The sequence below is a fragment of the Bemisia tabaci genome, chromosome 3 (assembly GCF_918797505.1).
Source record: "Bemisia tabaci chromosome 3, PGI_BMITA_v3".
Taxonomy (NCBI): Eukaryota; Metazoa; Arthropoda; class Insecta; order Hemiptera; family Aleyrodidae; genus Bemisia; species Bemisia tabaci.
Window position 1 is genome coordinate 48,472,824 of NC_092795.1, and position 24,504 is coordinate 48,497,327.

Consider the following 24,504-nt stretch of genomic DNA (forward strand, 5'->3'; position numbering starts at 1 on the left):
CTCTACAAAAATCCAAAATGAAAGGATGTGATTAGATGACTGTAATAGATTTAAGGAAAACGAGGCTGATGAACGATAAGGCTTGACATGGAGTTTCACTTTATAGGGCCATGCTTTACGCATCACGCTCAGTTGACTAGACTCATTTATCCGTAGTAGCACCTCACACATCAAGATGAGAATCCAGGAAAGAAAAAGAAAATAACATATTCAATCTATTCCATCGAAATCAATAATATTTTCCTAAAAAGTTTGAACCAACCCTCTCTCTCCAAGTTACTTTAATTTTTGTCTCGAACCCTGCACAAATTTTTTGTAGTCTACGATATCGCTAAACCAAGTTTTATATATTTCTACAATTTTCAGTGTCATATTTCAAATAAAAATAACTTGTCCAATATGGTTGATAGAAAATGCGTTGAAAAAGAGCCAGTTCAAAACGCGAGGCAAATCTGATAGCAAAAAAGTTCTATTTTTTCGGCAATCCTCTGAGGTCAGGCGTATCTCTATTTCAACAAAAGCTCCAGAAAGCATAAGGTCATATGAACGCATTTATTCTAAAAGGAACTATATGTTGCACGGAAATCCTATGCACATAGTTCCTTTTAGCATAAATACGTCCATACGGAAGACAGGGCTCACCCGGAAATTGTGATACGCCCTTACGTCAGAGGATCCACGATTTCTGCCCTCTTAATGGAATGGTCGTTAAACCTCCGCACATGAATCCTCATAAAAAGACCAGGAGGTTATCGCAACTTGCCTTACTGAGTTTATGTACAGTTGATATTTATTTATCACACGAGATAAATTATACAAAAATGAGGTTTTTCAGAACTGTTTTGAAAAAGCGACATTTCAAGATAACTCCTCGATTCGAATTGACCATAATTTTCAACTATTTCAAACCATTGATTTTTAGTAAAGAAAATTCGTAATCATGAACCATTCATCATTTGAAGGGTATCATGGATAAATTAGTAAAATCATTTCTCTTTGCAATTTCAAAGTAAATCATCTTCCAGATCGAAAAATAACACGACAATTTGAGAATTGTTGACTTATGAGCAAATAATTAACACCTGTTGAGGTTGCCACGTAAACTCCGCGAAAGCTAAATTAATGGGTCGAAGAAAAATGACATCAAACTGAAACTCGATTCCCCTTAAAGAAAAATGATCCTTTACTAATTGCCTGGCAATTGGGACATTTGCCTCCGGGATTTAACACTTGGATTTTATTCAAGGCTACAACAATAATCCTACCCTCTTGTAAGTTGTACAGTCACAAGTTGAGTAGTATGTCCTGCAAATTTACTGGACAACGGCTTGGTTTCCGAGCGAGGATCAAATGGTCATTTTACAGCCAACGAGAAAATAATTTTAAGGACTCAGTGATGGAATCGCGGAAGTGAAATGCTTCACCTGTAGCGAGAGGATGGTTTTCGGTCATATCTAGAGGGAACCTAGAGAAAATAGGGAAAACGAGTCGCACAGATTTACACGAAAAAAGATCAGAACGAGAGATTTCACAAAAACGGCTTTCTGTATTTTTATATCGTATACAGCACACATGATTTAGTTTCATCGAGAAGGTAGAGTAACGAGTGGCTCAGACCCAACAAGATGCACATAGCCGCAAAATCGTGGAGAAGGGCCCCACAGCTGACACCGCAGCAGTATCCCCCCAAGTGGGAGTGGGAAAATGTATTTTTATGTTCAATGGAACACTTCAGTAATTTTTGCATTTTTTATCACCTCAATAGATGAACTTCAAGCGGTCACCAGGAAAATAAAACAATAAAGGTTGAATTTGCTGACACCACGAAGATTCTCATTATCTCTTGCAAATGCATGGATTGACAATGATTCAAGATTCTACGTTACCTCGGAGGGAAAATTCTTGTAGCCCACAGAAATTATGAATGCTCACAGCTACTTTCGGGCCAATTTTAAAATATCGGTCAAAGTTTAATTCTAGTTTTTAAATAAAGGTAGTTTGGGTCACTATAATTTTAGTATTAAAATTTTGCTCTATTATATTTTGTCGCCCAAATCGTCAAAGTTAGATCCATCCTACTTTCTCAAAATACTAAAGATAAAATGTGGATCTGAAATTGACTATATTTACTCTACGGCGAAAGTAATCAGAAGCAGTGAAGCACAGAGTCATTAATCGAACGAATGAGGACATTCACATGTTAGAGACCGTAATTGAAGATAATCTACCACTTGTGCAAGTTGCAAAGGGTTGATTCTTTATTTCAATCTTTCAAGTTTTGCTTTCGTGTGGGATTGAGAAACTCGAAAGCTTCCTATTATACCAGTTTCTTCTAATACACATAGCTTTTTTGGGTTTTTCAGGTACAATAAATCGGAATATCTAAGCTCTCTGGCTTCACCAAATGTTCATATTTTGTAGTGCGTAGTAAAATCTCTCTAGCAGCTATCAGCAGATCATAATTTCAGAAATAGTTCACCATCTTCAAATTTTCGATTTATGACCAAAGTTGTTTTTTATCAAAGTTAGTTTTAAGTTTTTTTTTTAAAGTGTAGAGCGACTATTTGCTCGGAACTCTCGTCGGAGGTTGGGCCAGTAGCCAGAGAGGACCCTTGTCAATCTCGTACGTAAAAGTAGATCAGCCAACACCCTTGCTTTCTACTATTACGTATTTTAAAGTGAGCTGCAATGTTGCACTCCTTAAGGCAACGTATGGTATATGCGATCACGCTCAGGTAGACTACTATTACTGCTTACGAGTTGACTCTTTGCCTACACTGGTAAATGTAGGCATTTTCTCCTCAAACAAGTGTGCATATTTTTTGCAAACTTTGGGTCTGCAAACTCACATCTTGGGAAGCCTCGTTCGATTCCAAAAAATATGTTGAGAACGTACGGTACTGTCGATAAAATGCATCCTAAAAAGTCTTTGAATTTTACTTGTATGTTTCATTCAATGAAATAACTACGAACTACCGTTCGCTGCTGATCAAAATATGAGTAAATTCAAATTGTGAATGATTGGCAACTACAAGTTCAAAGAGGGCTTGAATATGACCCAGGAGCGAACAACTACTCCTTCCCTCTATGCTTTGTAATATTTTTGGTTTTGCAAAATGAAATAGAAGAGGAAAATGAATTATCTAACCTTAAGGCTTGATGCACTTACGAAAAGCCATTAATATTAGCTTCCGTCTGATATTCTTTTCTCTCCATCCCCCTTCTCATTGGCAACAAATCTTTTGAAGCTGGCGCCCCATCCTCTCTCTTTCAACCGCCTTTCAGCTCCACCTGTTGCTACGGAGAAAGAGTCTGGTGGTGTCAGATCTGGAAGTAATAGAGAAACATTTATTCACGCAAAGCAAATCGACCAAAATAAAATACCACTAAGTAAGGAGTCTGAAGGAACAGGCGACAAAACCTGCCTGTCACCTGAAAATTCAAACCTCGTTTATGAGAGGAATGTTTCTCAATGAAAGTTTTAAGAGCGTGTCCCTCCGCTCAGTAACTTTAAGTTTCCCCTTGGAAATATTGTACGTATTTATGCGAATTTCATTCCAGCTTGCTCAAAGGCGTGATTTCCGAACTTACTCTGAAAGGGCTCAGTTTGTTAAATAGTTGTTTCCATATCCTTCCGTTTTTGTACCGTCTCTAACTTAGCGCGCAAGATTAACAGTCATTCATGAAATTGTTAATCATAACTTTGTAGGTAGTTTCCAAGCAGCTCCTATGTTCGTTCTCCTACCTCAATTCAGCTTCGTTTAATAATTATTTCATGAAAGATGAGGTCTGAGTACTCATCAAAACATGGACGAGTTTCCTAGGGAAAAAGAAGCTATGCAAAAGGAAGCTACCGAACCGATGTTCCTGTTATTCTACCATTGATCAAGATAAAATTCGGTATAAATTTTCCTTTGAGTCATTATGATAATGATAAGTGACACTAAATTCCTCCATCTACCAACAAATTTTAAGCGCTCAAAAAATGTATTTGATGATAGCAAGGCTCGATTATAGCCGCATGTACAAGTGTATTCATAGTTTAATCATGTATCCATGCATTAAAAATTCCTTGAGAAACAACCAGACCCGTTAATAATATTTTGCCGTTCAACAAAGCGCCACGAGTAAAATAAAAGTCAGCCCTACATTTTTTGGCTAGAATAAATGCAATTTTTAGTCACATCACCCAAACAGAATTGGGGGACCAAATAGCGGCATGCTAAAAATCCTGATCGATAAAAAAATGAAAATGACGATAAAACATTTTTTCATTGTTGCTCTCAGATTATCTCTGGAAAGTTTTTATTTTCCTCGTATATTTTTAAGCAATTTTTATCAAATTGATTTTTGTCTTCCGAAAAAATCCATCATTTTCGCATATAGCCACGCAGCTAGATCATTTTTGTAGGTCCGACCTGGCACCCACCTCAAGGAATTTTGGGATCATCTGCAACAAAAAGAGGGGGTCCCAAGGGTCTCTCCTAAAGTTATTCCCAGGGATCTTTTCATAGATTTTAAATAATTTTTTTTGCTTGTAATACCTAAGCAAAAATATGGTCCTCGATGGATCTGGAAAAACGTCATTTTTAAGCAACTTTGACGCCGAATTTGCCTGAATGCAACAAACTTTAAACCAAAATCTACCAGTAAATCCTTGAAAAACTTCAAAATTGTTCTCCCATCCTATCTCACAATAAACTTAAGCCAGATAATTTTCATGAATTACCAGGAATCAATGATAAACCATCGGCCATAAATTTGCCAAAAACCGATCCCAACTGTCTCAGCGAAACCCCACTCTGAAGGGACTGCACATGACTTCTCCTAACCTGAATTTTCTCCTTTCCTATCTCACGATAAAACTTACGCGAGGTAATTTTCATGAATTAGCAGGAATCCATGATATACCATCGGCCTCGAATTTGCCAAAACCGATCCCAATTGTCTCATCAAGACCCAATTGTCTCATCAAGACCCCAAATGTCTCATCAAGACTCATTCTTAAGGAACTTCTTCCTACCAGAATTGTAGCCTCGAGAAAGCCTTTATCTTGCTAGCCTTGGTCGGCTAAGATACAAAAAACTACAATGATACATTCCACAAATGAGTCCGTGCCAAAGGCCGGCACGTGCCTTTGCTGATCGAACTTGACCGTTTACAGCAACGGCTCTCGTGCGGTCGCCCTCTCAGCGCGTATCTGCTGAGCTCGCCGAAAATGCCTTATCGCTCGCTGCATAACGCTCTCATTGATGCACGAAAACATGCGGAATGCAAAAACTTGAAAAAATATTGCACATCCATCATGGAAAGCGGGAGTATAAAACCGGTGGAAATGCATTCATCGGTCATTCCAGTAAGAGACTTCTCCTCTTCTGTGACATCATGTGGACTCCCGCTTTATTGTGCCTGCTGGGTAAGTTCACCGTTGAAATTCATTCTGCTTTTTCGTGTGTGTTTTCATAGTGCTGTTAAAAATACGGTATAAGTGGTCTTAGCTAGAAAATTTAATCATTTATTTCTCAAAACTTTCTTCAAAAGTTCAAAAAGTAGTTTTTTGATCGCATAACTTAACTCATGAATGGACTACATTTTGTAATTCGGAGCTACAGTTTCTTGCTCGTAGATAAGAACACCTTTCTGCATATGAAAACTAATGCCACATATGTTGTTTCTAAAATGAGCCAGAAATCGTAAATCCTCATTGCAAAATATGGTCCATATTGAGCCCTTTTATAGTGCTCTCTGCCGCTCTGCGACACCTAGCCGCCAAAGTCCCATATCCTCCCAAAGCCCCTCACGGAGCTGGCACTCCTCATTTCTTCCAAAGCCCCTTGTCGCCCCCTTTCACTGGGCGTCTCCTTCGTCCAAATGAGTAATTCAACTAATCAAGAGACAATACAATTAGTATTTTTTCCTTTTTTGTTAAAAATGTAATGGTTTAAAGTTTTGGAAAAGACTTAAACATAGAGCATTGCCTTTTTGTCTTTTATTCAATTTTGTCAATGTAAATCGATGATTGAAAAAAGACGAGTTTCTACTCATATTTTCATTCAACGTATCATTGATTTTTTCGGTTGATTTTTGAACAATTCGTAGTTTCTGCTTGTTGTAAGTTTGTCACAGTTTTACTTTTCTCCACACTGTTTTATGAAGAAGAAAAAAAGTTGTCGTTGAAATTATCTTAAAAATACCCAGTTTCTTGCGACTTTAAGATGTTTCGCTGAAATCGCAAATTCCGTGAAATTATAGTACAGACTTTTTCAGTGACTTAAAATGTGTGTGATAAGTATAAGAATTTTATAACGGGATTTAAGAGAATAATTTTGAAATTATTATTATGTTTACAAGTTTCACCCTAGAGTATCTCATTCGTGAAAAGGTACCATTCTTTTTCTTAGGGTGAGCAGGATTTTTTGAAAGAGGGGTTGGCTTGATGTTCCTCTTTTGGGAATTTGCCTCTGATATTTGAACTTAGGGGCATTGAAGACAAATGGGTTAAGTGCAGTTTTTGGTGTTTTAAAAATGCAGGTAGACTTCGGGAAGAAACTTCAAACGCACTTTTTGATGCTTAAAAACTGAATTTTAGTGGTGATGTATTCACAAAATATATTTCAAGACAGCCTTTGGTTGAATTTATTGATCTCTTGATTTTTTTTTTAAAAAACTGCATTAATCCAACTTGTCTTCCAAGCCCCTTTAACAACTCCTAAATTATATTGAACTTAAATGGGGGTAGCTATTTTGAGTATACCGACGGTGAAACTTCAGAAATGCGTATCTCAGTTTGCAGCGTTGCAGACTTCCTGTCATACTTTATTTTCTTCATGGAAAACTACTGAACGTCATTATTTGAAAATTTCAGGGATTTTCCTTTTCTTTAGAAAGAATATTCCATGAAAACTTCAAACCATGATATTGGCCAGAGGCAGATTTGGTAACATCGATTTTCCTCCATTTAAACCCATGTTAACTCATCGATTCTTGTCGGAGCACTTGGACTTGGCCCCTCCAAGAATCGATAATTTTCCATTGGTTTGAATGGAGAAAAAACAATGTCGCTAAATTGCTGTATCTGCTAGTGATCAGTCACCTTTTTAAAAAATGAAATAGTAGCGGAAATTTCGAAACACCGCATTCGAGATACGTATTTTTGTAGTTTCGTTAAGGTATATGAAGAACGCCTAATCGTGCACGTTAACAGGAGCTTGTGGTAACATTCGAAAAAATTCTTATTTCAGTCGCAGCCGCCAATGCCCAATACGGGTGGAAAAATGGAAACCTCTACAAATACGAAATCAACGGACGCACCCTGACCGCCCTGAACCAAGTCGCCGACCAATACGCCGGAGTCTTGTTCAGAGCCAACTTCTACGTCCAACCCTTCTCCAGTGACAGACTGTCTGCCTACGTAAGTTCTTTAATCAGTATGTCACAAAAATCAATCTCTTTCTATCAATATTCTCGAAGGAGGAATCTATCCATCTCTAGTTTAGAGGCGGATCCACCAATTTGGCAACATCGGATTTTCTCAATTTAAATCTACATTTAATAATCGATTCTTGTGGGAGCACGTGGCTTCTCCAAGAATCGATACATTTCCATGGGTTTAAATGGAGAAAAACAACGTTGCCAAATCGCTGGATCCTCCAATGCTCTAGTTTCATAAGGGCAATAAATCATCGCGCATCTCTATTCATGTTCCTTCATTAAAATTCATGAATTTGTTGCGCATATCTCAAAATCGTGTTTTGATGGTTAATACCTTTGGCCTAGCAAAAAGTTAAAGATTCATCCAAACGCCAAATTTTTACGCTCAACATTTATGACATGCTGCTCTAAAAATTTTGGTGAATGACATCCCTCACCAACTAAGTGGCCACTAATACTAGCCAGTGGGTGCATTATGAGAGAGTCCAAAATTTTTATAAAATCCCTTACAGTTAGTGAAAGTGAAGTCAAAATTCCTAGAATAATCTTTGCTTGGACTTAGTTGTGTTGGAAAATATTTTGCATGTGTCTAACACTTATGAAGTTTTCGTGGATTTGGTTAGTCGGTACTTATGTTTAAAATCTGATTTTTCAGATCCAAAATGCCGAGACCGCTCAAGTTCACGCTGAGCTTCCAAGTGGATATGAATCTCACATCCCCTCCAGCCAGTTGAACTACAAGAGTATGCCCCTCAGCCACGAGCCATTCGAAATTTACCTGAAGAAGGGAGTCGTCTCCAACCTTCGCGTCAACAAGAATGTCTCCGACTGGGAACTTAACATCATCAAGGCTGTTGTGAGCCAAATCCAAGTTGACACCCAAGGTCAAAACTTGAAGAAATCCAGCCACAACCAACTCCCCAAGGAAAACAAGCCCTACGGTGTTTACAAGACCATGGAAGACTCCGTCACCGGTGAATGTGAAACTCTCTACGATGTCTCACCTCTGCCAGAAATCACCCTCCAAACCAAACCCTGGTTGGTTCCTTTCCCCAACTTCCGTGAAAACGGACAATTCATCGACATCGTCAAGACCACCAACTACAGCAAATGTGAAGAACGTTCTGCTTACCACTTCGGTATCACTGGTCTGACCAACTGGAAACCCGCCAGCAACCAAATGGGACAATTCCTCTCCGTAAGTATAATTATGGTCCTAGTTTTTTAATCTCCTCAAATATTAAAAAAAAAAAATTCAATTTCAATTTTTTTTTCTTTTTGACGATGACAATACTTCCAGTATCTAAAAGGGGAGCAAGAAAGTAAAAATGTATAATGCAGTATTTTATGAGCAATGAAAATTGCTTTTGTGTCTATGAATTTTAAAGTATGCAGTGAATGTCTTAAAAACTGGAACTAAGGAAATCCACTGAACTTTTCTAAAGCAAATACTATGAAAAGGTAAATTGAGGCTTAAATAAATTGAGAATGTGAAAATCAGAAAATTACAATCAAGATACGTAATTTTCAGATATCACCATTAATATGTGCTCATAATAATAAGAGTTTGGCTCCCATAGAATATTTTCTAGTGAAATGATTTCGAAACTTTAACTTATTTTCAAAATTTTCAATTCGACTGATACGAGAATTTCAACGGAATATGGTTGTTTATGTTTCAGCGCTCCAACATCAACCGTGTCGTCATTTCTGGAAACGTGAAATACTACACCATCCAATCCTCTGTTTCCACCAACAAAATCGTCATCAGTCCACAGATGTACGAATCACAGAAGGGAATGGTCATCAGTGTCATGAACATGACCCTGGCTTCCTTCCACCAAGCCAATGGATCTCCCCGCAGCGTCAACAACTACCGCAAGGTCAACAACTTAGTCTACGACTACATGGCCGCTTCTCCTAACGCATACGCTCAACACTACAACAACAACGGTGCTTCCAGCAGCTCCTCCAGCTCCAGCTCTGACTCTTCCAGCTCTAGCTCCAGCTCCAGCAGCAGCTCTTCCTCTTCCAGCTCCAGCAGCAGCTCCTCCAGCTCCGAAGAAGAATACTACCGCAACAAGAACTACAACAACAAGCACAACAACAATGCCAACAACAACGACAACAACAACAACAACAACAAGCACAACAACAACGACAACAACAACAAGAACGAAAACAACCACCACAACGGAGATGCCAACGCCTCTCGCAACCGTTCCCGCAGAGACTTGTCTCAATACAACAATGGAAACAACAACAACAACGGAAACAACGACAATGACGCCGAATACGAAAAGCGCAACGGCCACAACGGCCACAACGGAAACAACGGACACAACGGACACAACGGAAACAACGGAAACAACGGCCACAACGGCCACAACGGCCACAACGGAAAGAACGTCGACGGTAGCTCCAGCTCCAGCAGCTCCGAGGAAAACGACCGTTACAACAACGGCAAATTCGCCAGCTTTGCCCGCCACCACGGATCTGGATCCTCCTCCTCCAGCAGCTCCTCTGACTCCTCCGACTCTTCCAGCTCCTCCAGCTCCTCCAGCTCTTCCAGCTCCTCCAGCTCCTCCAGCTCCTCTGATTCTAGCTCCTCTGACGACAACAGCTCCTACGGATCCTCTGTCGCCAGCAGCGAAGAAGAACACCAACCCTTCCCCAAGCTCTACCAAGCCCCACGTACCCCATTCCTCCCCTTCTTCGTCGGATACTACGGAAACAACATCCAATCCGCTAACAATGTCAACAGCGTCGCTCTTGCCCGCAAATTCGCCCAAGAAATTGCCGAAGACATGCGCAGCCCAAGCGACATCCCCGCCAAGGGAACCCTGTCCAAATTCACCCTGTTGACCAGAGTCATCAGAACCATGGACGCCAAGCAAATCGAACAAGTCGCCCGTGAAATCTACTTCAACTCCAACAAGGCCTCAAGCTACAGCCAAGAGGACAACAAGAAGACCTACGCCTGGTAAGGACATATAATTATTCTTAATCGTGTGATTTCACCTTTTCAAAGCAAGTGAGATATATGTATCATTTTCCTCCTTTATCGGGTTGTGTCAGTATAGTACTCACTTTTCCTTCTTCGTCCGATGTGAAATTTTGGTTGCCGACATAAAGCTTAAAACACGCAAAGTTTAAACAACGTTAGCAAAGTCAAACAAAATTAAAACCCGCAAAGTGTTTTAAGTTTTAAGTTGAAAATCGAAACTTCACACCGGGCAAAAAAGGAAAAGCGAGTACTACGCAAGTTAGATAAATTAATGAGATTTTCAAGTTCCTATTCTGAGTTTTGAATCCCACGCCGCAATCAAAGAGATCAGAAACGTAAAATTCAGCTTATTGATTAAAAATTTTCTGTAGGCGGGCAAAAAAAGGAGAAAAATTCCTGTTTTACGCATTCATAATTTTTGCAATACTCGCTGAATACAAAACTACGAATATTCACGACGAATGTTCAGGCAGTGTGCTTATTTCTCAAACTTACGTACTTTTTCCGACTTTATAGGAAGGCTTTCCGCGATGCTCTCGTTGAAGCCGGAACTGGACCCGCCTTCGTTGCCATCGTCAACTTCATCGAACGCAAGGAAATCACCCCATACGAAGCCTCCTTCATGATCAACCGTCTCCCCACTGTTGCTCGTGAGCCAACTCCCGAATACATGAACTACTTCTTCGTAAGTTTATCCTGAAATATCAAGTTCCACACTTTTAATAAAATCAGATAGATTCATTATTTGCTCATTCGAAATTCTGACCTAATATGCTCGATTTACTCGATTAAATTAATGTTGACTCAAAAAGCAAACGGATGCGGATCGATTTCTATTTCTGATATTTTTATGACTCAATTTTTCTATAGGTTTTGCGTCGATTTTCTTTTTTTTCTTCGCCAGTTTTATTCATTAATGTTATAAGTAATTTAAATTTTGGAAAAATCATGGTGGATTCAAATGTGTTCATTTTGTTCCTCCCACGTAAAATTGGTAGTGAAAAATTTGCAACGCCACAAGTTAAGTTATGGATGCTTTTTATCTTACCGTCAATGATGACAAAATATGTAACTACGCACAAGTTAGCGTGTATTTTCAGCGGTAGTTAGCGAGTATCTTCTGCCACATAGTCGAAGTGACACTGCTGAAGGCGCTCTGAGCAACTATTCCGCCACAGAAGTGTTGCATAGTATCAGACGAAAATGAAGGCGAACTGACGCGTATGTCAATTGGACGTATTTCTGCCAAAACGGAACTATGTGCATTAAGACATGAGCCCTGAGACCCGTAAGAATACATGCATAACAGGTCTCATCTCAAAATTCACATAGTCCCGTTTGGCAGAAATAGGTTCAATTAATTGACTGACATCATTTACCACTGTGTATAGTCCTACTGATCTTACGCTTTGCAGCTCTTGTTCGATAGATTTTTGTGAAATTAGTATCAGGTGGAATTTTCTGACGCACTGGAAAAAAAACGAACACATTGGATCTAGAGTCCAGATTCTTGAAAACATTGACAAGAAAAAGGACTCTTGATTCAATCAGATTTAAGCTTAAATCAAAAGGAAATCCGCTCAAATTAAGAGGTTAGATTCTTGATTTAATCAAGATTGAATCAAAAGTGTTTTTTCTTGTCGATGTTTTTAAGAGTCTGGACTCTAGATCCAATGTGGTTTTTTTTTTCCAGTGCGGAAACTTAGGCCTTGTCTCCACGGGACGTTTTCATGGGATTTGTCCCAAGTTCGAATCGCAGGAATGAAACTTCTGGGATTTTTCCCAGTTACCGTCTCCACGGGACGGGGCTCATACAGTCCTGCGACTAGTTTTCGCGGGAAGATAAATTGGTTAAAGTCGAGTATTTAACCGGGATTAAAATAATAATTGCACTCAATTGACAATTAGACACATTATTTTAACTAAACAAACATTAACAATGTAGTAATGAATAAAATATCGCACAATTCGTTTTCACTTCTTCTTCTTCTCTCAGTGGGTCCTAGGGGTACAAGTACCATACTTGGTACTGGGAAAAATATTGATTAACTCAATATTTTTCCCAACTTCGTAAGTGGGATTTTTCCCTGGGACAAATCTCGTGAAACGGCTCGTGGAGACAAGGCCTTAGACGGATATTAGAATTAAGATCAGGTAATGCAAGGATCGTCACTAATTGAATTCTTTATACCTCCTTTTCCAGAAATTCGCCACCAACGACTACGTCAGATCCGCCAACTACCTTAACGAATCTGCCCTCCTCTCCTTCGCCGACCTGATGCGCAACGTTGCCGTCGACTTCAAGAGCGCCCACAACTACTACCCCGTCCACAGCTTCGGATTCTTCTTCGACCAACACTCCAAGGCCGTCTCTCGCAAGTACATCCCCTACTTCGAGCAAGCTTTGAAGAGAGCCGTCGCCAATGGTGACAGCCGCAAGATCCAAGTCTACACCCGTGCCCTCGGAAACTTCGCTCACCCACAAATCCTCAGCGTCTTCGAACCCTACTTCGAAGGAAAGGTCCCAATCTCCACCTACCAACGCACCTACATGGTCTTCGCCCTCAACGAACTCGCTCGCGTCTATCCCAACCTTGCCCGCTCCGTCCTCTTCAAGATCTACCAGAACACCCAAGAAAACCAAGAAGTCCGCGTCGCCGCTGTCTACTTGATCTTCGCCACCAACCCATCCGCCCAAACCCTCCAACGTATGGCTCAATTCACCTACGAAGACCAGGACCAACAAGTCAACGCTGCCGTCTCCTCTGCCATCCGCAACGCCGCTAAGAAAACCGCTGGAATCCGCGAAGAACTGTGAGTACTAATTTTTCCTTGATACATTACATACAAATCAAACAGTAGCGTGGCGTGCTTTGCGATATATCGATTGTTCTGTCTTTTAAACCTACGGTAAAGAATCGATTACTAAGGTGTTTGCTGCGAACACCCTGATTATCGATCCTTTTCCATAGGTTTAAACAGCATAACAATCGATACATCGCAAAGCACGCCACGCTACTGAAATCAAAATCAAAGTAAAAATTGGTATTTGAGATTTGGATCACTGATCCTGCAATAATGTCAGATTTGGATCACTAATCCTGCAATAATGTCATTGAAAGCTATTTAATAATTTAGGAAAGGTTTTAAAAACGAGAGGATACAATTCATCCTCTCCCCCACGAAAGAACGTAGCTGTATTTCAGCGTTGTCAAATTTCCTCTCGCGATTTTAAATTTTAAGTGTAAATTTTTGGGCACTCCCGACTGAAAATTTCACTAATTTTTCACCTGATCCCGTGCCAAAATCAGGCGAATTTTGGACAAAAATTACGCAGGTATGTTCTTGTAAAGAATCGAATTTCTCGGGTCAATTTTGCAACTTTGGAATGGAGTTACGTTCTGTTGTGGGGGAGACGACGAATTGGACTACGTTTTGCAATTTGGAACTATAAATTCAAGCCCGGTTTAAAAACAACGTATGTGCCATTAGTTTCCCTATGCACACACAAGTGTTTTTCCAGAAGAGCCAGAATTTATAGTTCCAAATTGCAAAATTCAGTCCAATTGTACTCTAATTCTACTCATTGTACACTACATATATTCCGCCTTCGTATTAAACTTGACCCCTTTGGTCTACGCATCAAGATTTCTGAGTATTACAATGGAAATTACACTTCGCAGTACACACCTGTAAATTTAAATCAGCAAATTTGCATAGCTCTTTTTGGTTCTTTGACTTATGAATTTCTCCGTTTTTAGCGCTGAAGCCGCCCAATCCGCCGTCGATCTTCTTAACCCCAAGACCTACGGACTCCAATTCTCCAAGACTTGGCTCCGCGACTTCATCGTCAAGGAAGAAAACCTCGCCTACAGCTACTACGCTGACACCATCCAAAGCGACGACTCTCTCTTCCCCAACCAATACTACGCTTCCTTCTTCCGTCACTTCGGAGGATTCAACCAACGCGCTGCTTCCGTAAGTATTTCATGAAGCACCATTTTTTAAATTATCTCCCGATCGATTTTTAGTTTCTTATCACTCGGACTAGCTAATGCTGTATCTGAAATTTTCAACGATAAAAACATTTTTAATGTACATATATACACTAGAGTAAATTACTAGTGTTAACAACGTTAACAAAACGTTAGTCTTAAATTTAAAAAAATGGAAATTTAATAAAAAACTGTGATGCCACATTCATAGTGATTTTAATGACCATACCCAATTATTTTCTTAATTCCACTCATTAAAAGTAGATTTTAAGTTTTTTTATGCGTTAAAGTAAGAATATGGGGATTAATATATGAGAGAAGAGATTCGAATTCTCGCTTTTGTGTTAATAAAAACTCTCAGATTGACAATGTAATTTTATTTTTGATACAGTTCCACGCCTTCGCCTCCAGTGCTAGCGACTTGTACGACAGAGTTGCTGACTCCTTCTACTTCGCCGAACAATACCAAGACAAGTCCTTCGAGAAATTCTCCAAGTACTCTGCCGAAGAAATCTTCAAGAACTTCAACTTCAAGGCTGACTACCCCAAGGAATTGGAAGCTTACTTCCAATACTACTTCTTAGGATCCAAGCAATACTCCTTCATCAACGAAGAAATCTTCAACCAAATCCCCAGAGGTAATAATCTCTTTCATACATTTTAACACTCAACACTTAAAACTTTTTCCCTTCTTTTTTCTCTTTTTTTTCTTTTTTTGAAGAGCAGTTATTTTCTCATTTTGTGAGTTGGCCACGGGTAACGGCCGATTTTATAAAACCGTTTTTATTTTTTTGATTCAATGGTAAGGCAATAGATAATGAAAATTTACGGTGTATATAGAAAATACTAATAATATCTTTTATCATTCTTCTCAGATTTGGAAAGTGCTCTTAACAAGGCCTCCAACGGATACTCCTTCAACAACACCAAGTTCTACAATGACTTCGCTCTTACCATTGGATTCCCAACCGCCACCGGTCTTCCCTTCTCCTACACCATCAAGCTCCCAACTCTCCTCAACTTCGGAGGTGAAGTTAAGGCTAAAGTCCAAGGATTCAAGGCTGACAACAACAAGTTCCGTATCCCTGAAGCCGTCAATGTCACCGCTGCCATCGATGTCACGTAAGTTTAAAAACAGATCTCTAGTCATTGGATTTTTTTACCGCTCACAAAATTACTGACTTGTATCGCCGAAACAATATTCTTACGAAAGCAAGATTTTTCGGTTTTTGGCTACTCATAATGTGAAAACAAGAGTTGAGCTATTAGTTGATTTTACAAATAAATGCAACATTGCACATTGCACATTGCACATTGTGCTCTTGCACTTGTTTTTTTATTAAAGCATGGCCTGAGTCGCAATCATTGCATTTATTTGTAAAATCGGCTAATAGCTAAACTTTTGTTCTTACAAAGACTAGACCCAGTTGAACATAGCGCCTTGATGCAACTATTCGTGGTTCATGGATGTGCGTGTTGCGTGTTCAAAATTGAAGGCACTTTCACTTTTCTCACATCTTCAAAGATGCATGGAGTCGTCAGTCGTATCACTCTAATAACACAATACCTAGACATGTATGGAGAATATTAGCCGTTAGCGACACGAGGCCAGAGTGTCTAAGGCCAATAATTGAATCGATCATTCTTTAAAAGACTAAAGCGACTGATTTGAAAACCCGAGAAAAATCTTAGGAAATGTAATCATTGACTTGATTTAAATTTTACATTTTATAATAACGTCGTTAATCAACTATCGCTTCAATATTTCAGAGCTCTGAAATTTAAATTGGCTTGGTTAAAACATTTCTCACTGTTTTTCAAGTATCATACTTTCTGGCGCTTAAGTCTTTTTTAGAATGACCAACTCAAATCCGTGACTATCGCGACCTACGAAGTATCTCGATCGGAGTTGGTTGTGGCGCCTGAATGCAACTATTCGTGTTCCACGGATGTGCGTGTTGTATGATTAAAATTGAAGGCACTATCGCTTTTCTCACCTTTTCAGAAATGCACGAAATATCGCCGTTATTTAGTGTAAAAATAATGGTTTGGTTTTGAATATTTCAGTTACTCCACCAAGTTGGAAACCAAGTTCGGATTCGTTACTCCATTCGACCACCAACGCTACGTTGCCGGAGTTGACAAGAACATCAACTTCAACCTCCCCCTTAAGTTCAACGTCAACCTCGATGTTTACAACACCAAGGCTGAAATCATCGTCAAGCCATTGAACAACCAACACGAACAAAGAGTCTTCCACTACAGCTCCTACCCCTACACCGCTTTCTACAGCATCTTCGACTTCGCTCCTGTCCAATTCAACAAGAACATGAAGAAGATCCAAACCAACAACCACAAGAACGAAGTAAGCGATATTAACTAATATACGTTCATAAGTTACAACTTTCTGGCATTAACTAGATGCTAATTTTCCTAGTATATAAGAAAGATTCTAAACATCCTTGATATTTTTTCGTTTCATATAAATTCAGCGATCATGACTAGAAGCTATAATGATGCTTTTATCATTCCAATTAATTTAAACCCCTTACGGTGTCAAAGATATATCAACAAATTGTAGTAACCCTCTCTATTTCGATTACAAAAGCACAATAGAAGAAATTCAGTTATAATACCCATCACTTTCTTTTGCAGTACAACCAAGCCTTTGGAAATGACAAATTCGGACTCAACTTCCGTGCCAACTACAAGGGAGACTACCAATACTTCGATTTCGCTACTTTCTACAACTACTTCCAACGCAACGACCTCGTCACCTTCTTCTTCTACCCATGGGCTGAACAAGAAATCAAGCAAAACGACTTCAACTTCTACTTCAACCCATCTGCTTCTGACAACAAGGCCGCCAAATTCACCTTCAACTACGGTAATTACTCAATGTTTCCAATGCTTAGCAACGAAAAAGAATACAACCTCTCCAAAATTAGGATTGTGCATCACGAAATCATATCGATGACCGCAGTACGAAACCACGTATCTCCGTTTGCGATGTTTCAGACTTCCTGTCATACCTTATGTTTTCTTCGGAAACTAGTCCACGTAATTTCTTGAAAACTTCGTTGATTTTTCTTCTCTGTGGGCAAAATATTCTGTGTAAATTTAAACCTATAAAGTTGACTTGTTTTTTGGCGGAAACTTTGAAACATGAAAGAGATACGTGGTTTCGCACTTTGGACATCGGACTTACGACCAATCAATGACGAGAATCGACAGAGACACAGGAAGACATTCGCTTGATGAAAAAAATGACTATGAACGATAGGAAAAGAATTAAAAATTCTCTGGTCATTAGATCAGACTTCAATATTGCGGAGAGAGTAATCTTATTAGACTAGGTGCTTCAATGTGGATTTTTTCGCATTTAGAAGTGAAAACACTTTGCAGGTGACAATGCAAGCAGAAATCATATATTATTTTTCATTACATTGATGCCTTATTCACAAATCGTATTTATTTATTAATTCTCTATCTCAATCTTGATTTCAGCCTCCAAATACGCCGCTAAGGAACAAGCCGACCACGAGAGCAGAAACGCCAACACCAACGATGCCGTCACCTCTAACAACAAGCCCGACAGCGAAGAAAGATTGAACGAATTCGTCCGCAAATCCTACGCCGGAATCAACAGTAAGTATCCAACTACAACAGCTGAATTTTTTTAGTATTGTCGCGTATTTATGAGAGAAACGAAAAAAGCGCCTTAATTTCATTGTGTATGCAACCGGCAACCCAAGCTGCTGATGAATATTTACATTCAGAGGGATCGTTGGTTCCTACCTAAAATATTTACCTCCGTGTAAGTTCAGACTTACAGATTATTTCATTAAAAGTAAACTTCATCTAAGAAATAACTTCAGTCCTCAATCTTTTCTTTTAAACTGCCTGGTTCGAAAATATGTTTGTACATGTTTCTTCAGTGTAAATTTTGATTTGCGAATTTGATGAATGGGACTAAACTTTTATTAGATGAAATAATGAAGAGAGAAAAGCGTAGCATATTGAACAGTGATTGAATTCACTTAATAATATATTAATTCACTTTTCAGGTGCCTTCGTCAACGCCTTCGACTTCTCTGCCCAATTCCTTGGACAAAAGGAAGCCGACTACGTTTGCACCTTTGCCTTCGCCCGCAGCCCAGTTGCTGAGAAATCTCGTTTCCTCTTCTACGGACACTACAACACTGCCAACAACAAGAAACAACAGGTATTTTTTCCCTTCAATTTAATTGATTCGATTTTTGCTCACGTCAAATTCTGTCAACCAATCACTTATAGTAAATTTTTTGTATGTAGTATGTTCAATAGTAAAAAAGCTGTGTTTTTTCACAAATTAAAACCCTCAAAAGTACGTGCGCTTCTTGTTTATGGTTTAAGAGGGTTTAAAATCTTTTAATCGTGTGTAAAAATTGCTGGAATTTCTTAATTAGTAGTTTAAAACATCACATTAATTAACTCTGCATTCTTCTAAATTTGATTTTTTGGTTTTTACAGTGCGCTTTCCACGCCTCCGCTGAGATGCCCAATGTTCCATTGACCAACCCTGCTGCCGCCATGAAGGCTGAGCCAGCTTCCAAGATCTACGCTAACTTCAAGTTCGGAGAATCTTTCGAAAATGCCGCCAAGGTTCACTTCAACGTAAGTGACTCTTCATTCACTTCAAAAACCCAGATGAAATCATTTTTTGATAATACTTCCTTTTTTCTCATTTTATCCTGAATTTGTATACTTATTTGATCAGAAAACTTGAAAAATCTTTCCACTAACTGTTTTTCAAATGGTCAATACTTGACTAAATATTCAATCATTAGTTATCAAATTCTAAATCATGAGCTTTCTGTAATTTTGGGTTGATTTTATGCGGATCAACCTTGCTTCCGAAGTAAATTACACATTCGAAAAAAACAAATATAATTACAATTCAATTACTAAATAATGGTTTACAAGAATATAGATTGCAATTATCTTGAATAAAAATCATTTTTCAATTTTAATTACAGGCTAACTTGAAGCAGAGCTCTGAACGCCGTCAATTCCTCCGCAACAACGCCCTCTACAAGCAATGCGAATCCGAAATGGAACGTGGACAATACTTCCTCCCGCTTGCCGTAACTTCACCGTTGCTGACAACAGAATGAACGAATACTACTACAACTTCAACTTCCAAAACGTAAGTCATTATCTCTGCTCATAATGACAAATGTCTAAAATTTCAATCTTGAGATATCGCCACATTAAAGAAACAAAAAATAAGTACTTCGAATCCTACACCCAAACCCCAAAAATATGAATAAGGATCACTCAATGACTCGATTTTCCACTTTTATTGATGAACATTAAGCCGAGGGCCAATTTAAAATAATTCATTTCGCTTTAGTCTCTGTCCTTCTTTTTTACAATTGTCCTACGTAGTTCCTTCTTACGTAACTGTGCAGCGTCACATTTGGACTACATTTTGCAACTTAGAACTACAATTTCTTGCTCATTTGTAAAAACACTTATGTGCATAGGAATAATAATGGTACATACGTTGTTTCTACACTGAGACAGAAATTGTAGTTCCCAATTGCAAGCTGTAGTCCATTCAATATTTCTTGAAGTGAATGAGTTTAAGTTTTTGCTGTGGCCAATTGAAATACTCGAGGAAAATAATGTCGCCATTGATAGTAACAGGAGTATTCAGTGAAGTAAGTTCTTCCGTCTCTTTTCAGATCCCTGAATACTTCAAGAACTACACCTACCAAGCCTTCGCCTTCGCCCGTCACATGGGATACCAATACCAAAGCGAAAACGTCGTCAACCCACACTACAAACCCAACGAAATTGAAGGATTCTTCAAGTTCTCCCCCAGCTTCAGATACGCCAACTTCTCTTTCGCCTCCCCCGCCTTATCCGCCGCCTTCGACAATGTCCCCGTAAACCCATACTTCGCCGCCATCTTCGCTCCCCACCCAACTTACACCGCCTTCGACTTCTTCATGCAAGAAACTTTCAGATCCAAATACCAAGGTAAATATTGCTTTTCACGTGCTTTTATTCTTACAGCTTTGTGATATGAAAGGAGAGCAATAATGTATTTTAATACAATGAGTATACGTCTTTAGTGCATAAGACAGTCGAGAATACCTCTTTTAAGGCATATCATTTAAATATTTTTTGTCAAAATTTAGCATTTACTAGGCGCTTACACTGTTAAGCTTTCCATCCTTTGTTGTGGAAGTTGGGCCAGTAAAAATGCTAAAAGTTGCTCACTCTTTGTAGTTAAAAGGAAAAAAGTATTTCCTCTTGGATTATAACGTGCCTTCAAAAGATAGAGTGCCAATAAGTTTCATTCAAAGGTACGCCTCGCGCCATGGCGCCTTCAATTTTGTAGATGCAACACGGACATCCATCAAGCACGAATAGTTGTATCTCTGCGCCTTCGTCAATGCGCTTCTTTTCCCTTGCTCTATTTCTACATTGTGTTTGTTTCCAATTTTCTTATTTTTTGTGGAGCTTCGAAGGCTGCGTGAGCACCATAGCCGAAGTATAGGCGTAATGGATAACGAAATAAATTTGATGTTACAAATTATTATATTTATTTTTCTAGCTGCCTGTGTCGCTGACAAGGGATTCGCCACCACTTTTGACAACAGAACTTTCCCCGCTCACTTCCAAAACAACTGGTACGTCCTCATGGCCTACATGAACAGAAACAACTACTACAACAACAACTTCAACCAATACCTCCAACAAAACAAGAACCAACACAGCTACAGAGACTACAACGAGAAGAGATTCTACTCCGCCGTCCTCGCCAGAGACAACAGCCACGGCCAAAAGGTAAATATGTCTTCAAATCATATGTTTTCTTTAAATTCATTATTTATATATTCTTATATCTGCGGATCTTTGGGATTCTCGGTATGAGCTTGAGACCTGAATAATTATTTACAGATCAGCCTGAAAATATATGCTAATTATAATGTAATTTTCTCAGAAGTCCTAGTTAATTTCTCTTTGAATAATGAGTACATTATCTAACTATTATAAATGGCTACGTTTGTAATATGCACAATTCTATTTTTTCTTATTGATTAAAGAACTCAAATTGAGGTTTAACGTGAATAATGGAGGGAAAAAGTTGTGAGAACAGTGAATTTGAAAGATTCGTCACACCGCAATGGACGGATCAATCGAACTTCCTCTGTGACTCCATTATAGATTAAATATACTAAAATCACTTTTACTATTTCAGGAATTGAAGGTTGTCCTGAACAACGGTGAATACGAATTCAACTTCGAACCCGCCTCCCAAAACGCTGGATTCTCCAACTCCTTCTCCGCTAGCAACCCCGCCGCCAAGGTCCAATTCAACAAGGAAGAACAACACGTTCAATACAAGTACATGAACGACTTCTTCGACAAGAACGGAAAGATCTTCGCCCAATTCTACGCTCTTCCCGATGGAACCATCCGCTTCTTCGCCCCTCAAGCTGGTCTTGAATTCTTCTACGATGGTGCTCGCGTCAAATTCCAAGTGAGTAAATGTTGATATTTTAAAGCAATCTTTCTCTGCCTCAGCATCCATTCGTTTAATTTTGATCTAGGGTTAATTTGAGAAAGGCGTCAGGACGAAAGGGAAAATTCCGCTATCAAATTCAAGACGATTTAAAAATGACGGAAGATGGGAACAAGTAGAAAAGTCGCTCTATCATACTCATTCGGTCTGAACCCTCATCAGTCTCCTCCAACCCTGTATGAGGGGCATGCATAAAGCTCGATCTCAATTGCATTAAAAGAGCTCTTCACAAAATTTCATCAATTTTGGTTTTCAAATATTAGCAGCTCACTATCTACATTCATGTGAAACAACCGCATTGGCAGAATTCGCTAGAAGAAACTCAACTCAATTTTAGAGATAAGGAAGATTTTTAATGTTGACGTTCCCCACAATATGCTTAAACTTTCGATTTTGCTGCGGAAGTGCTTAAATTAAGGTTAATCATGAACTTAAATGGGGGATATCTTGATTTTTCAATGTTTTAATTAAATTAATTTTTTAATGTTTTAATTTTTCAGGCCGCCAGCCAATACCGTGGTGCCGTCCGTGGTATCTGTGGAACCTACTCCAACCAATACGCCGATGACTTCACCAGCCCCAAGAACTGCGTCATGAGAAACCCAGAATACTTCACCGCCGCCTACGCCTTCATCGACTCCTCCTCTCCCGCCCAACTCAAGGCCCAACGCGACCAAGCTGAACAGAGCTCCTGCGCCTACAAGACCTACTTGGCCGGAAACTACGTCAGCCGCAACGAAGGACAAAACGGAAACAAGTACTACAAGTACAACAACAACGACAAGTACTACGAATCCGCCTACAAGAACTCCAAATACTACGATGCCGCCAGGTACAACCACCAATACAACCCATACTACCAGAACAAGAAGTACGCCCGCAACGAAGACGCTTCCTACTCCAGCAGCAGCAGCTCTTCCTCCTCCAGCTCTGACAGTTCCTCCTCTTCCTCCTCCATGGACAACTCCTACTACTACAACAACAACGGTAACAACAACGACAACAACAACCGTAACAACAACCGTAACAAGAACCGCAACGGATCCTCCAGCAGTTCCTCCAGCAGCAGCTCCTCCTCCAGCCCCAGCATGGAGAGCTACGAACAGAGAAACCAAAACGGACCATCCATCCACAAGCTTTACCGCTCCATGAACGAAGGAGACAAGACCTGCTTCTCCGTCAACTCCATCCCAACTTGCAGATACCCATACAAGCCCCAAGGTGGAGCCAACAAGGAGGTGAGGAATCTGCCCTAATCATACCTGAACAAACAGAATTTTAATACTTGCCCTATAAACTTTGGAATTGTACTTACCGCAATAACGCGTGTGTTCATTTCTGACCTCCAGGGTTTTCATGTTACAGCATTTTCCACAGTACTTTTTTCGGAAAATCCAGTTTCTCTTCTGCGCATCCTGAAACTGGCTAAAAAATCTGGGCTTAAATTATTTAATTAATAATTTAGTTGATCTGTCTTTCTTCTTATGAAGATTATTGTCAAATCCGAGTAAAACCGAATTTTCGAACAGAATACACAATGCATCCTGGCCGACCGAGAGAAAAGGGTGCAAAATATTGTAGTTTTGCTAAAATAATTAGCTTTATTTATGGACTTTTAGTAAAATGCTGAGAGAAGGTAGTGTTTGAAATAACGATACCCTGAAATAAGCATTCTCTCCTTCATTTCTACTTGAACGCTCCTCCAAAAATTCATCTTTTTCGGGTAGTAGTATCAACTCATTAATAATGAATTCATTTTTTGTTTCAGATTGACTTCTACTGTGTCCCCAGAAACAGCGAAGAAGCTCAATACTTCGAGAAGCTCATGAAGAAGGGAGTTAACCCCAGCCAACTTTCTTCCAAGAAAGCCAACAACCAATTCAAGGTCAACATCCCTGAATACTGTGTTGCTTAAAAATTTACTTTTTAAGTCAAAACGTATGTGTTAACAAGTGTTCCACTGTAGTTTAGTATTCTGTATTAACAGAGAACCGCGGGTTTTTTCTCACGATTGAACTTGTGTTCTTCTGCACGAAAAAGAAAAAAAAAAATTAATGAAGTATTAATAAATTAATTTCAAGCAATTAATCACTCAGAGGTATTTATTTAGAACAGTCCTCATTATCCTATGAAATACATGCTAACTTTAGAACTAATCACAAACATTTGCATTTAAACTGGTCTAAACAAAGTTTAACAATTTTGAAATTTTCATTCAACTCATCAATAATAATGTGTGATAGCTAATCTGTGGAGCTGTCAAGTGGGAATGATTCCTGGAAATTTTTTGAAAGTCTGATCCCGTTTTGAGGGAGCTTTAGAAAAGATATCGAAGAAATTAAAATCGAGAATAGATTTAAGTGATGCAGGAAATCTTGTGTTAATTAATGTGTCCGATAATAGGCAGGCCTTCAAAGCCAGTCAAATCATGTTATACATTAAAATGAAAGCTCGTGAAATAATCAAATTTTAGTGAAAGAACCAAGAGATTT

General features: G+C 39.1%; 1 protein-coding gene across 1 annotated transcript; it reads left to right on the forward strand.

Annotated features, from left to right (window-relative positions):
* Positions 1–5,350: 5,350 nt before the first annotated feature.
* On the forward strand, positions 5,351–24,100 carry LOC109030542 (vitellogenin-like). The gene is given in 21 exon segments (XM_019041544.2): positions 5,351–5,416; positions 7,242–7,411; positions 8,087–8,629; positions 9,114–10,414; positions 10,955–11,123; positions 12,642–13,252; positions 14,200–14,416; positions 14,825–15,071; positions 15,309–15,555; positions 16,501–16,798; positions 17,089–17,320; positions 17,941–18,081; positions 18,501–18,658; positions 18,946–19,089; positions 19,452–19,548; positions 19,551–19,621; positions 20,163–20,460; positions 21,041–21,273; positions 21,689–21,970; positions 22,513–23,250; positions 23,781–24,100. Coding segments are annotated over 21 exon segments (6,375 nt in total). The 5' UTR covers positions 5,351–5,385; the 3' UTR covers positions 23,928–24,100.
* The last annotated feature ends 404 nt before the right edge of the window (positions 24,101–24,504 follow it).